Below are 13,915 nucleotides of genomic sequence, written 5' to 3'. Positions count from 1 at the left end.
GGATAATATTTTATCCAATCGATAAAAAGCGTTGCTGAAAGCTTACCTTCGGTGGTGTGTAACTAAGCTAAATCATGTGGTGTGTGACATAGATACGTTCCATAGTGACATCTGCAGGAATATAGAGAAACGCTTACCAGCGGCATCTATATTTGAACACAAAAAATTCGGAGAAGTTGTCAAAAAACATTGAAAAACATTTATTTTTGAATTAATTTCATTATGTTCTTCGTTATATTTAATACTTAATTTAACGCCTAAAACAGAGCAACCAAAAAACAGTGATTTGAAAAACCTACTTTATTTACAAAATTATTTAAAATTCATATTTGACACTGATTTTAAACATTTACGCTCAAATGTATGTACAACGAACCGTTGCCAAGGATACCTTATTACGCCAGTGCAATAACGAAGTATACTTTATCATATTCCGCAAGTGACATGAAGTGCATTGTAATAGCATTAATAATAAAATAAAATTACATTTTCATATTAATTATTTAATAACAAAGAAAAAAGCGAAAAACAATGAAGTTCATACCTTTGCATACGAAGAACACAGCTATAATTTACAAGAACTCGCTATGTTCCTCCGCAAGCATTATCGTACTCATTTTCATTATCTTGTCTGTAATGATACCCATGTTGCTGGTGTCGCTTCTCAGTCCGTATTCCGGTATTTCGGAATCACGTATACTCTTCGAGCAACCGCGACTGCAATTTAAATTTCAAAGCATATTAATTGCTGAAACGGAAGGGGAAGATGTGAATCACATAAAAAATGTTAATTTGGTGGTATGCAGTACCCTGCCGCAGCTAAATACTGTTGTAATGGAACTGGGCCAAAGTTGTGAGGGAATTAAGGTAAGCAATAGTCGCAGCAGCTTAGTTGATCTTTAATACAGTGCTAACTCTTTATAGTATTGGACCGACGACTTTGATCATGATGGCACAATTGATCGCGCACATTTCCAACAACAACTAGAATCACTACCAGGTCGCATCAAGAGCATCAATTTGGCAATACTTTTTGAGGCGAAGCTGAAGGTGGGGTTTGATAAATAATAAACAGAGTACACTATATTAACAAACTTTTTACTTTGTTTACAGCACAAATGTTCTCTTTCGCCGCCAGCACTTCTCACTTATCATAATGTTATCCCATCAGGAATGCAGTTAAGCACTGGCACCATATTACTAAAAGCGGAATTAAAACTTAAGCAATATATAGAGTTCACTTGCCCATTTCCCGGTCGCAATACTAAAACACAATTTCTTCCGGTGAAATTCAACTCCAATAGTAGTCATGTGAACATGAACGATTTTCAAATACAAAACCTGCTTGAACAACTAAAAAGGAATCCAGCATATTTTCAGCTCTCGGAACAAGAAACTTACTTTCGACGCGAATCCGGAAACACACTTCGCATACAATTGGATTTAGATGTATTGCAAGTGCCTGCGCGATACCACCTTAGTGTTTGGGAGCGCCTGGGACAATTTTGGTTATATTTTGCTTCCTTCTTCGGTATCTCATTCTATATTATGAACAAAGTTAAAGATTATTTGTTTGGTCAGCACATTATTCGGGCTTGGGAAGTGATACCTTGGAAGAAGCTCTACTGACAAGAACAGGAACGAGACTACATTGATTTGGATGAGTTCTCAACCTCCGTAATGTACTAAATATTAAAAAACAAATTAAATTAAATTAAAAAACAGCAGTAATTTAATTATTGCATCCACAGGAGTGCTTGTGTATTGCTTAAACTTTGGCGACTTTAACAAAACTGTTTTGTTCTTAATTTTGTACAGTATTATTTATAACCACAGCTTATCGATTTGCGATTTGACAGTAAACAAATTAGTCTTTTTTAAGAAAATCTTTACATGTTACAGTTTCGTTGCATGTTATAAGAATACACTGTCTGGTATGGTATCTTATAAAATAAAAATAAACTTTAATAAAATTCATCGTCTGCACACCTTTATATACCGAACATGTGGTATCATTTCTTCTGGAACGATGTAAAATCTAGATTTCCAGAATTAAGAGGAATTGTGGACGACGCGGGGCTGGGATCATAGGCACGATTATCCTCGATAATAATAGTTGTGTGAGGGTAGTAATCGAGTTGCACAAATAAATAACGATATTCCATTTTCCCCGAAGATGCCTGTTATTTGTATAGAAAGATATTACTGAACAGAAGTTCTATTGATATGTTAACCATTACCTGACGTGACTCCAAATGAACTGTGCCTCTGTTGCGTATACCTTGCACGTAGAACTGCATGCGTACATGTAGTACTCCGTTTCTCTCGAAAGTCGAATGTGCAACACGTTGTCGGCGACCACGACGTGACTCCTCACCATACCCTTTTATGGGAGCTCCCAGTGCATCTTGAACACGCGGATCCTAAATAGTTGATATTTGAAAAAAACAACAATCTTTTAATTGCATTTGAACCTACCTCCTTTACGAGATCCAAGGCGTCTGAGTAAATATTATTTGGGCTACAACTAGAAAAGAGCTCGCGGAAAATTGCGTAAAACATTACGCCGGTTACTCCAATACCGGCTAGAATTATCGCTGTGTAACTGACAGTTTTTGTATTTTCCTTGATTTTTTCACCCAGAGGTCTAACATCTGTCGATATATCAGCTCGTTCTCTAGACTCCTGCAAGGAACGACTCGTGTCCTCCTCCTTTCGTATTTGATATAGAGGGGACTGCGACATGGCAATCATGCGGCACATTTGATGTTTTAAAGTTTTATTCATCACTTGTCGTAGTAAAACCAGTTGCGCCATTTTACAAATTTATTAAACGCAATTTTATGTTCTTAATAGATTAATATTTAATAAAATACAATAACAGAGAACTTGGACTTATGAATGAGATATCCAAACAGCTGATTTCCATACCGTTGTTGCCACATATTTACAGAAGGGATATTCACTACCAACAGTATTAGAAATAATACAATTTATGAAATTTCATTTAATGAAGCATATAAAACAAATACATTTAAAGACTTACATATGTGAACCCAAAAATAGATGGGACAAAGGTACAAATTTCAAGCCATCAACGTCATCAACATTGTCATTTACTTATGTGATATGATTTTCATTCAAATTTTAATTTCATATACAGCATTATTCCTTTCCAAAGTATGGCAACGTTAATTTGGTATTACCTTTGGGCCACCTTTTAGCGTCATTTCATTCCTATGACATTCGCCATTTTCTCACTTTGCTTTGAATGAAAAATATATAAAGAATTTACGTTGTCAATTTTCAGAGATTGTTAAAATAGGAATCGGAGTCAGAATCGGAATCAGAAAATTGTGAACCAGAATGAGTAATGGACGTGTGCGTGCGCGCGGTAGTTCCATAATCTCATCATTGTGTGAGTGTGAAAATTATAATATTTAAGATGATTTTAGACAACAGAACAAAGAATAATTAACGCCAAGATAAGTGGTTCCGGAAATAAACATTCCCAACAGTAATGTTTGTTGTGAAAATACATAATTTAAAAAGCTTTTGTGTTGAAATAATTTAATAGAATTGTGTATTGGGAATATAATGGCATAAATATGATTTGTATATATTATAAAGTGGAAAATTGTGCCGCGACATAAACGACCAAATATAAACGCAACTGTGAAATGCATCTGTAGGATTTTCGTTAATGTGGCTTGCTATCTCTTGAGTATACATACTTACACACATGTTTGTATGTAGTTAACAATATAGTAGATATTTGAAATCTATAATGGAATTTTCAATATATATATGAAAATATTAACACAAATTATTAAAAAAGACATATTTTGTAGTTATACCAAAATTTGTTTAAAATATATTATTGAATTGTACCTATAAAAAATTAGTTTACTTCAAATTGTAGTCATTAAAGTGTACAGATCACCAAAGACCTAAATAATCATGTACGTGAAATAGCTTTGGTTATCATAATAAAAAATAAAATCCATTTGACCCAGTATTTTAATATATATATATTTTAAATTTCTTTGTTTTAAATGTTAATGAAAAGAGTACCTTAAATTATAAAACAAATGATAGTATTGTTATTAAGTAAAGTGAATTAAATATTAAGTTTGAACTTTTCTTTTTAGATTAAGCAGGAGTGAATACTGCACAAGTTAAGAAAAGCACGCTACCTCCGGCCAATTGGCAGAACTTCCATTAACTCCTTCAAGCAATTTTAGCGAATCATACTAAAAGAAAACACTAAAATTCCAAAACAACGTACTTCACATAAACCAAAGCAACATCAAACATATCCATCCGATTGCAATTCTAATAAAATTTAAGTCGAAAATAAAAATAAAATTATTTACGCCAGTAAAGTTATACTATAACGCAATATATACACACATAAGTTTGTAACTTAATAACATATTATATTATAAATTTCTAACTTTGCTACAAAACTAAAAAGTATTAACCATTCTGCGTAAAAAAAGTAGAAGTCCTACAATTTTGGCACAAAGTAAACATCTTTAAAAGCATTTAATAAAGAAATCATGGATTGGGTTATTCATGACGAACTCGGCATCACAGTCGGTCATGTGGCGAGCGGAGCCGCAGCATCTGCTATGGTAATCGGCGGTGTTATACCATACGTACCGCAATATTTGGAAATAAAGAAAACTCAGGATGCAGACGGATTTTCACTTCACGTTTGCCTTGCGCTATTGATTGCAAATTCCTTAAGGATTTTTTTCTGGTAAGTTGAAAACTATCACATTTACTTAACAAAAGCTACATTCAACTCTAAATATATATCGCAATTATATATTATTTCCATATAAATATATGTACATATATTTCGTATAATATGTAATTAAATTTGACATGTATAATTCTTAACTGAATGAATAGGTAGTTGTAGTCAGTATTACTTGGAAGACTGCAGCGCGCATGACTAGTAACTATGCACGTGCCAATAGTTGTTAAAAATGCCGATGCTGGAGTCTTCGCATGCTCCGTTTCGACTAGCATCCGAACTCGTTACATTTAGTAAGTATGGTCAGTTCTTGACAGAAAAAGTATGTCGCTCCCAAGACAACATGACCGGAGCGTGCACGTATTCCTACAGCAACAATACACATCGTTTTATGTTTTTATAATTTGATAACGACTACATATTTCTAAAAAGATTTTCATTAAGCGCAAGTGTTTCGTAATATCTGTAGTACTTAGTAGTAGTTTGCGTATTCATGCATAAATACAATAAAACAGGTATGACCTGTTCAACAAGATTTGCTAATTCGTATTAGTGTTAATTATGTGTGCATATCTGTGCCTTTTTTAATTTTTAATTTCTGGTTAATGAAGTGACAATATTGGGTTCATCAGTTTATATCAATATTGATGACCACAAATTATTTCATGTTATTATTGTCAAATTACGGGCCAATTGTCGCAATTACATAAAACTAACATCAATTATTAAAGTCTGAGGATATTATATTTCAAACATATACAATTACTCAAATAATTTGCGCTAATAATTTTAATTTCGGTATAGAAATTTGTACGTATGCTTATTTAATAGAAAATATAAGTATGCATATTTCCTAAGCTTTAATTTAAGCTGGTAATATTTGGTCAGTTGTTTCTTAATTACTAGTTTATTTAACAAATTTCGTTGCAAAACAATACTAATATCAAGGTAACTCCCACAAACCAGTTGTAGAGTTCCAAATTTTAACTACTTTTTCTATGAATTCACAGACCTATTTACTTCAATACAAAAATGTGTATTATATACGTTTGTATCGAAAAATAGTCTGCCCCAAATAAGTTTAGCTATTTTAGAAGTGTTATCCACCATTATTGCTATAATCAGTTATAAAATATGATGTTAATAAAATGTGGACTGATAAAGCAATAAGCATAGTTATCAACAAATGTAGATATGTTTAAGATATGTATGTATGTATGTATGTATATGTGTTCATATATGGTAAATATGTACTTTAAGGTGTAAAGTCGCAAATAACTGAGATACGAATAAGTTAAGTACACTTTCTATCCCACTAAACCAATAAAGCTTGATATCCAAATTTTGGAAGACGCGACTTGGTAAAGATCAATACATACACTAGAGCGTACATATGCCTATGTTGTTTTACTCAGAAATAGGTACTTGCATTGAGCACCCCATATGCCACAAAATGAATAGTATATTGTAAACATTTCTGTATACGTATCTTTTAGACAGGGTTATCAAAACAAAACAATCGAGATCGTTTACAATGATGCTGACTTGTGCAACTAATTATATTACTTGTATGTGTATGTGTAAATTCTTTGGAAGAAATTATCAGAACTCTCTCCCAGGAATGCGTTGAATATATATTTGGTTCGTACAAATTGTTTTCATGCCATTAAAACTCATCGTAGTATTTCTCACCGACATGCGATATAATTATCAAAGTGTCTACATACATACATACATGCGGGCCAGTTAACAGGCTAATGACAGTAAACAGAAAGAATACATTAATGCGCACACGTTATTACAAAATGGTTGCGACGGCTGATAATCAAGTGCTGAACCCCCTGCCTAATCGCAAAGGTTGATGATCTCATGAGGTTCTGAAATACGAGTGTATCGCGCTGATGATTTGGAGTTCCACAAACAATTTTATATGCTTGAATTTACCTTGGTATCTGTGTGGCTGTGTATATTGATCACATTTAATTTGATTTGTGTTAAAGTGTTGGCGGCAAAATCACTTCCGTCAATTGTTATTTGTTAAATATGTTTGTATGTACTCATACCGTTAATATTTCTCAACGCTGGCTACTTCAAACTCATGGACGAGTTTTTTATAATTCAATAAAATCATGCACGGAATTATAAATTTACAAAAAATATGCGAAACACAAATGAAATGAGTAAATTCATTTATGTATTCATACATTGCAAAATGATCTGTCTGCGAAGGGTTCTTATCAATTTCATTTCATATTATACAAATACAATATAAATATATACTTTTTCGCTTCCGTACTAGTATTTCACAGCACAAATAGTATTTAACTACGCATTCAGTTTTTATAAACGTCAATAAAACTGTTGAAAACAACAAAAAGAATTGGTTATTTGCTTTTCTATTATTTCATTAACATTTGTCTGCTTAATTACCCTATTTTTCATTTATCATTTATATTTATTCACATTTTGTTTTCCACACATGTATATACATATGTATATACAAATATATTTATCTAGACAGTAAGCGAATGCACATATAGATTTCTACTTCACCTTCGTCCATTATGTATACTCCGGTTTCTCGTACATTTGATTAAAATGATAACTGTCTGGATAACAAGCGCTTTTGATAAATGTGATTACGATGCTTTCGGCTGTACGAAGTTGAATACATACAGTACAAATATTCCCTTTAGGAACATCAATTGATTAAATTTGTATGAATGTATCCATATAGAAGTGTAAAAGTATCTGTTTACCATACATACGACTGATAGTGACAATTGTCGATGTAAAAGTATAAATATCAACCAAACGGTATCATAACCGCATATTGCTTGATCGCTTGATAGCGTTGATAATTCATTAAGTGGCCTATATAATTAATTAAGTCTGCGGGGTTTCCGAACCGCTTACTGCCTAACGATATTCATTAAATTAAAGTTGCATAAAAATATTAAATTATACTGTCGCTTATCTGAGAACTTGTTACTTTCTTTCTTTTCCCCGTCTGGCCTTAGATTGTGTAAGCCAATGATAAGAAGCAAATTGCTTTTTATCAGTTCAACAGCCACTTCTTGACACTCTACGATTATTTTCACTATATTTTTTTCCAATATAAACAATTGTGTGTGTATTCAAGAGTGTTGGACAAACATTCGAACGATTTATGTAAATAATTAGCAGTTATAACAATCAATATTGTGTTAATATTTGCACTAAAAGTACAACATTTACTTTGGTCATTTGGATATTTAATGTTTATTTTTCTATCGATTTGACTCAATGGATGATATTAAAATAATTGTTCAGATTTGTATATTACTCATAAACAATTTGAATTTGGTAAGATCGGAGAATGACAATGAGACTATTGTTCTTACATTCATACATGTGAACCAGCTTGTTGGATTTTCAACCAAAATTCAGTTAAAATATGTACGACTCACGCGCAAATAACACGTTTCAGTCCGATTTTTACTAGAATTGCCATTAGTACACTAATTACATTCTCTCACACACAGCTCAATTTACAACTAATTATTACACTAGTATACAATGAAATACATATATGAATACACGTGATGTACATTTTCGTTAATAAAAGGTTATTACCATTTAAATACTTAGCATACAGTCATCCATACATCGCATATCATATCATATACATATGTATGTGTGTAAAGCTGTTGCCTCAAATCCACGCATTGCAGCCGTCTGCCAATCGGTCTAATGCCGCCAGCTTTTGCTGTCTCGTAAATAATTGCTGCTGGCGAGTATCTGTCGCCACGCCAATATTGTCGTCGGCCGACTGTCATTGCACTTGACCATGGCAACTTGCAATTTCTATGACGAAAAGAAGCGTGGCCATTTAAGCGATGACTCAGAAACCGGTCTCACCGCTCGTTAGTAGTCAGCGCCAAACATGTTTCGTTTTATTCAACACCAACATTCAACATATTCGCGCAATGGAAGTTTTCAACGGAAATCAGTAGCGTTGCCGCTATAAATAAAGCGTTTGCAAGCAGCAGCATTGATAGATTGCCAGTTTATGCCAGTTTTAGTATATTGTTGGAGAAATCAAGAATAAAGGAGGGTGTATTTTTAATAGTGGCGTGTTCGTCCGTAGTGTTGCTGTAAGCTGTTAATTAATTCTTGATATTGATTAAATGCTCTTACTAAATTAAAATAAAAGTATTTATAAACTCCTTCTGTAATGTGAATAAATTGGATTTAGCAAATATTTTTTGATCTATTTTTAATTTGTATTTGTGTTGACCTTTCTGTAAGGTCAATCGTAAGGATTCAACTTTGTAGCAAATCACTTTTAAAACATTTTTCTTGCTTCTGCCCTTCTAAGCGATAAAATTGGGAGTGCCTCCGCAGGTGCTGCGTGGGTGAGGTTATCTTCTGTCATTGTGATTTCATTAAACGTAAACCAACGGTTTACTTTTCGCTGTCCGAAGCGACTGTTCTAATAAAACAAAAGGTCAGTACATACTAAAACACGCGCTATCCGTTCTGAGATATGTTTGGGTGGGTGTGTTTTGGGCAGTGGTAACCTATACCTATAATATAAAAGGTCTTTAGAATACATCATATACTTATATTCATGCATATATTCCAATATTTAATGAAATAAAATTATTTGAGTGTTAATGACTATTGAAACCTATTGTGTATAGTATTATATATGTATAAACAATGACAATAAGAATCAAAGGTATTCAAAAGCAGTAAAATCATCGTCTCATTTAAAATATGGTAAAAACAGGTTTCAATTGTCTAAACGTGTACTATATGGTATACATACATAACGCCAAATATATAATATGGAATATATGAATCAAGCTTTTCCTTATAAATACATATTTTATAATTATTACGTGCTCACAGATGTGTTTAAGTCTTTGTTTTTTTTTTTTTTTAAGTTTTAACTATGTACAGAAATGACGATGATGATGATCTTAATGATTTTGTGGGCCAAATTTTGTGGGTAAACAAATCTAATAATTATGAAAAATTCAGTAACACATGAGCCAATGAGCTCATTTGCCTTTCATAACAACAAAATGTATATTTTTAAAATTTGCATTTTCACACAACAACCAATTTCCTGGCGCATCACTAGAAAATTGAACACCACATACGTCCAGTGAATTATTCCATACCATGTCCAAAGTTTTTATGGTTTTATTTATAAGCTTTCACTTATTGCTCTATTTTTTTGTTATTTATTTTTTCGTTTGTTTTTATTCTCATTTGTAGTACGTTTTGTTTCCATTTCGCTGAATCGCGCATTTTCGCGTCCATAATTTACAATGCCGCATCGATTTTCTCATGCCACATGAGCTGTGAGCTGTCAAGTGTGGCGTGAACCTGTTACAAGCTCAGCGAAATTGCACACATTCTTACGACACGGTTCGCGCCGAGTTCACGTGGCTGGTGCTTCACGTTCCTACGCAGACTTACCTTACCTTTCCAGTGCACGGCATGTAATTCGTGTGTTGGTATTTCGTTTTAATTTTTCATTTGTGTTTCTTTAAAACGCGCCGTTGATTTGGGTGGTGTGGTCAATGGTAATAACATCTTATTTCCAATTTCTCATGCATTTCACATTTCATGTGCATCGAAGTGTTCATTAGAGGGGTTGTGTGTGTGTGGGTTTTAATTAATTAATCTTTGAATTAAATGCATGCGCCCTGCCCCTGCCAGATTAAAATACGCGCACGTTGGATCAGTACTTTACATTTACTTTGTATATATTCCACATTCCACTTACAGCGGAGTGTAACACTATCTGAAACGTATGAGTATTTTAAGTTGCTATGTGAAAAAGTTCTCAAGGTTGCTTTTTCAAGCTGCTCTGAGTGCTAAAATATGTTTGCCAATTAACGTTCCACTTTGTTTGTAATAACGAAAAATATAAAAAAAGTTTGTAGATTTATAAATGGAAAATATTATATGTCCACATTTAGATCAGTGGAGAGTACATCAAAAGTCGAGGAATCCCCTTTATTATATTAATATATTTAAATAGTTACCATATTCTCAACAGTCGCAGTTTTATTTTAGTCTACCATATCTGAGCGGAATATTGATCAAAAACCATAATTTCCTTGCCGCTTTTATCAAAACCAAATGAACAATATATGCTCCTTATAGTCAGTTATCAACGTCAACGTCAGCGTCGCATTCCAGAAATCATTTGATTTGCCATACTCACGTCATATTTAAGATTATTTATATATTTTTGAACGTTTCTTAATAGAATTCATTGTTCAAATTATTTAATTCAATAAATATATGTATTTTATTTATTTATATATTTGTATATATGTACATATGCATACATACACTCATACACTATGTTTCTATAAGTTTAAAAATGGTATCTAGCCTATGACCTAATTAAAGATCTAACCTTAGTAGCTTAGTAGTAGTTCATAGACTAACTTTGTATTAGTTTATTTATTTAGAGATTGGTTTTGAGATGATGTATGTAAGTTCATTTGCTAGATGATTCAAATAAAATATTTTTTTGTTTCATTTAATTTGTTCGTGAGAATCGTCATTAAATGATTTGCGTATTACAAAGAAAACTTCAACTTATCTTTAAATGAAAACCACAAGTTACCTAAATTGTGGTCGATATCATGTGTCTGCTGGCGGTATGTTGATTAATAAGACATAAATATCATATTCTTATGTATAGTCGTATGAATGGACTTGTATACATATATAGGGTGCTCTTTTCAGAGATACACAATTTAAAGAGTTGGTCCCTACTACAGCGCCAAGGCACATTATTTTTGAAAGTTGGTCTCTATGTTCATAAACCAACTCCCACCGACCAGTTGGAAGCTACCATTCGGTTCATTATTGCCAAGATTAGAACTATCGCGTGTATTTTATTTGACATTAAAGTTCTATACTTCTAAAAAACAGCCTTTACATATCTGAAAAATTCATGGTGCAGAATAACAAGTGATAAAAAGGTATTTATGTCCCTTTAAATGCATTATATCTCTAAAAAATGAAAAATAATTCAGAAAAGAAAAACTTAACACAAAAGTAATGACTCATGCGCATACAATTCAGATTAAGTACTATTAAGGGACAATGTGATTGTTATTCCCCGGAAACACTCCGATAAAAGTAAGCAGATCATGAATTAATCAACATCACATTTCCCTGTTGGAAACTTAGTGACATAGCATCAGATTCTTCGCGAGATGTTTTAGACTTACGCTTAGAAAATAATTGTCAATTACGAGAGAGAGACATGAATGAAAGGCAAATGTGGTTATGCGTTATCTTATACAGTATTAGATATCATTTAACCAAAATAGTAACACATAATTCTCCTAAGGAACTTCAAACGATCCAGAGACGTTGGCTGTGTTTGTTCGACAATAATGGATTAACCGTGAAGATTAACCGATTGTAATAACTCACGGCTAATGAGAGGGGAGAAAACTCAAATAGTCCCTTCCTCTCCTTTCTATTCATTATATAGACCACTAATATATATTCAGAGTTAAATGAACATCGTTATGTCACTTGGAAAATGCCTTAGTTTAATGTTGAATACATGAAGCTCATGCACTTTGATTAAATCTAGAGCTTTGCTGATTAATACTTAAAATTCCTCGCTACAATTAATGTGAATTCTCTCTTTTTCTGTGTGAGTGTGGACTTAAACAATACTACGAGTAAATGCACCAAAGAGCGCCGCGGTTAATCCATCACTCGCTTTGCGCTCGTGCAATGAATAGTTCTATTCAGTTCAGTTCCAAAGCAATGCTTGAGTTGCAATTTACGAGTATGTATGCAAGTACTAGTTGTAGCGTTTTGCCACATTAATCTAGTTGCGAGCTCTCATGCAAAACTCATACATGAACGTGGAATAAATATGTATATGCGAAAGAACGCACAATCCGGCTACATGAAGCGGATAAATTTGTAATGTGTGCTTGAAATACTATATAGAATACTAAATAACCAATAGACACTAATATGGAGCGAGCGACCGAGATGCCATCGCTAGACGATTTTGGCACAGATAAACGTACTTGAAGTGCCACGCTAAGTACTATGTTGCTAGCGTTGAGTTGCGTTGAGTTACGTTGGTTACGTTACCTATATCTACAACCAACATGAAGACTCATTATCATCATAATGATCAACATTCAGATGAGATAAGATATTATATCTCGACGTGATGAACCAAATTTTAGAAAGAACTGTGACAATTTAACCGCAATATACATATATATGTATGTATATGTCGCATATGTTGCATTCAACTCAAACTTAGATAAATATATCCCTTGCATACGCGCTCGCCTCTTTAAAATTAGTTATGCTATTTATATGTGTCTGCTTGTGGGCGTAAGTGCTACATTTCTCAAGTGTAAGCGCCATGGGAGTGGCGGCCCACCGGGTGGGCGCCTCAGGAAACAACCTTGTAAATGACAACGACGCGTTCAGACAAATATGACAAAGCCACAATTTATGTGGCATCTCAGTGCATTGGCAATAACCACAACCACGGGTGGTTTTCTCACCTCCCATTTTATTCGCGCCAAGAGCGTAAGATATCCTGTTGAGATTGATGCACGAAGCTTTTTGGATTTATTTGAATTGTCGCCGCAGCAGCAGCTCGAGTATGTAAACTGTGTAACTGTTTCCTTACAATTAAGCTTATTGTTGTGAGCTTAAGAATGCATTCCGTTTTGCATAAACTTGCCAAAGTCACTCTGAATCTTTTAGTAAATATGTTAAACCGAAGAAGCTTTTTAGTCTTAAGTCTTAAGAATTGCATCTACTTTTTCATTTATCGCTTCTTCTATCTTCTATTCTTCTTCTATCTATTAAAAAATAATTTAAGTAATGCCTAAAATTATTTGTCCGTCCATATTTTTGCTTGTAAATACAACAATAATTTAATAATAAGTTTGTGAGTGCTTTTAGTTTTCACTTCTGTTTTCAATAAACACGCCTTTGAATTGGAAGAAAGCTAAATTTCGAAACTAACAAGCAAATAAAAAACTGTTGAAGTAGATAAACTATTCAAATAATGAAATAGTGGCGGGGGACTCAACTGTTTCCAACTTTGTCAGTGTGTGTGTGTAGATTAATTGCTCT

General features: G+C 33.2%; 3 protein-coding genes across 3 annotated transcripts in view; 2 read left to right on the top strand and 1 right to left on the bottom strand.

Annotated features, from left to right (window-relative positions):
• The first annotated feature begins 273 nt into the window (after positions 1 to 273).
• LOC105209716 (uncharacterized) lies at positions 274 to 1,629 on the top strand. The gene is made up of 3 exons (XM_029038709.2): positions 274 to 867; positions 925 to 1,050; positions 1,114 to 1,629. The coding sequence occupies exons 1-3, from the start codon at positions 532 to 534 to the stop codon at positions 1,627 to 1,629; spliced, it is 978 nt and encodes a 325-aa protein (XP_028894542.2). The 5' UTR covers positions 274 to 531.
• A 102-nt stretch (positions 1,630 to 1,731) lies between these two features.
• Positions 1,732 to 2,940, bottom strand: LOC105209715 (mitochondrial import inner membrane translocase subunit Tim21). The gene is made up of 3 exons (XM_011180288.2): positions 2,479 to 2,940; positions 2,241 to 2,423; positions 1,732 to 2,180 (listed from the first exon to the last, which is right to left on the bottom strand). Exons 1-3 carry the CDS (start codon positions 2,815 to 2,817, stop codon positions 2,013 to 2,015), a joined length of 690 nt encoding a protein of 229 aa, XP_011178590.1. The 5' UTR covers positions 2,818 to 2,940; the 3' UTR covers positions 1,732 to 2,012.
• Positions 2,941 to 3,527: 587 nt separating this feature from the next.
• Positions 3,528 to 13,915, top strand: part of LOC105209717 (uncharacterized) — a 17,351-nt gene continuing 6,963 nt past the window's right edge. Inside the window, 2 exon segments of the mRNA XM_054227812.1 lie at positions 3,528 to 3,688; positions 4,152 to 4,765. Coding sequence (XP_054083787.1) covers positions 4,563 to 4,765 — 203 coding nt within the window. The 5' untranslated portion in view covers positions 3,528 to 3,688; positions 4,152 to 4,562.

Source organism: Zeugodacus cucurbitae, chromosome 3 (assembly GCF_028554725.1).
Source record: "Zeugodacus cucurbitae isolate PBARC_wt_2022May chromosome 3, idZeuCucr1.2, whole genome shotgun sequence".
Taxonomy (NCBI): Eukaryota; Metazoa; Arthropoda; class Insecta; order Diptera; family Tephritidae; genus Zeugodacus; species Zeugodacus cucurbitae.
Note: the sequence above shows the minus strand (reverse complement) of the source record. Positions and strands in the feature narration are given on the sequence as shown.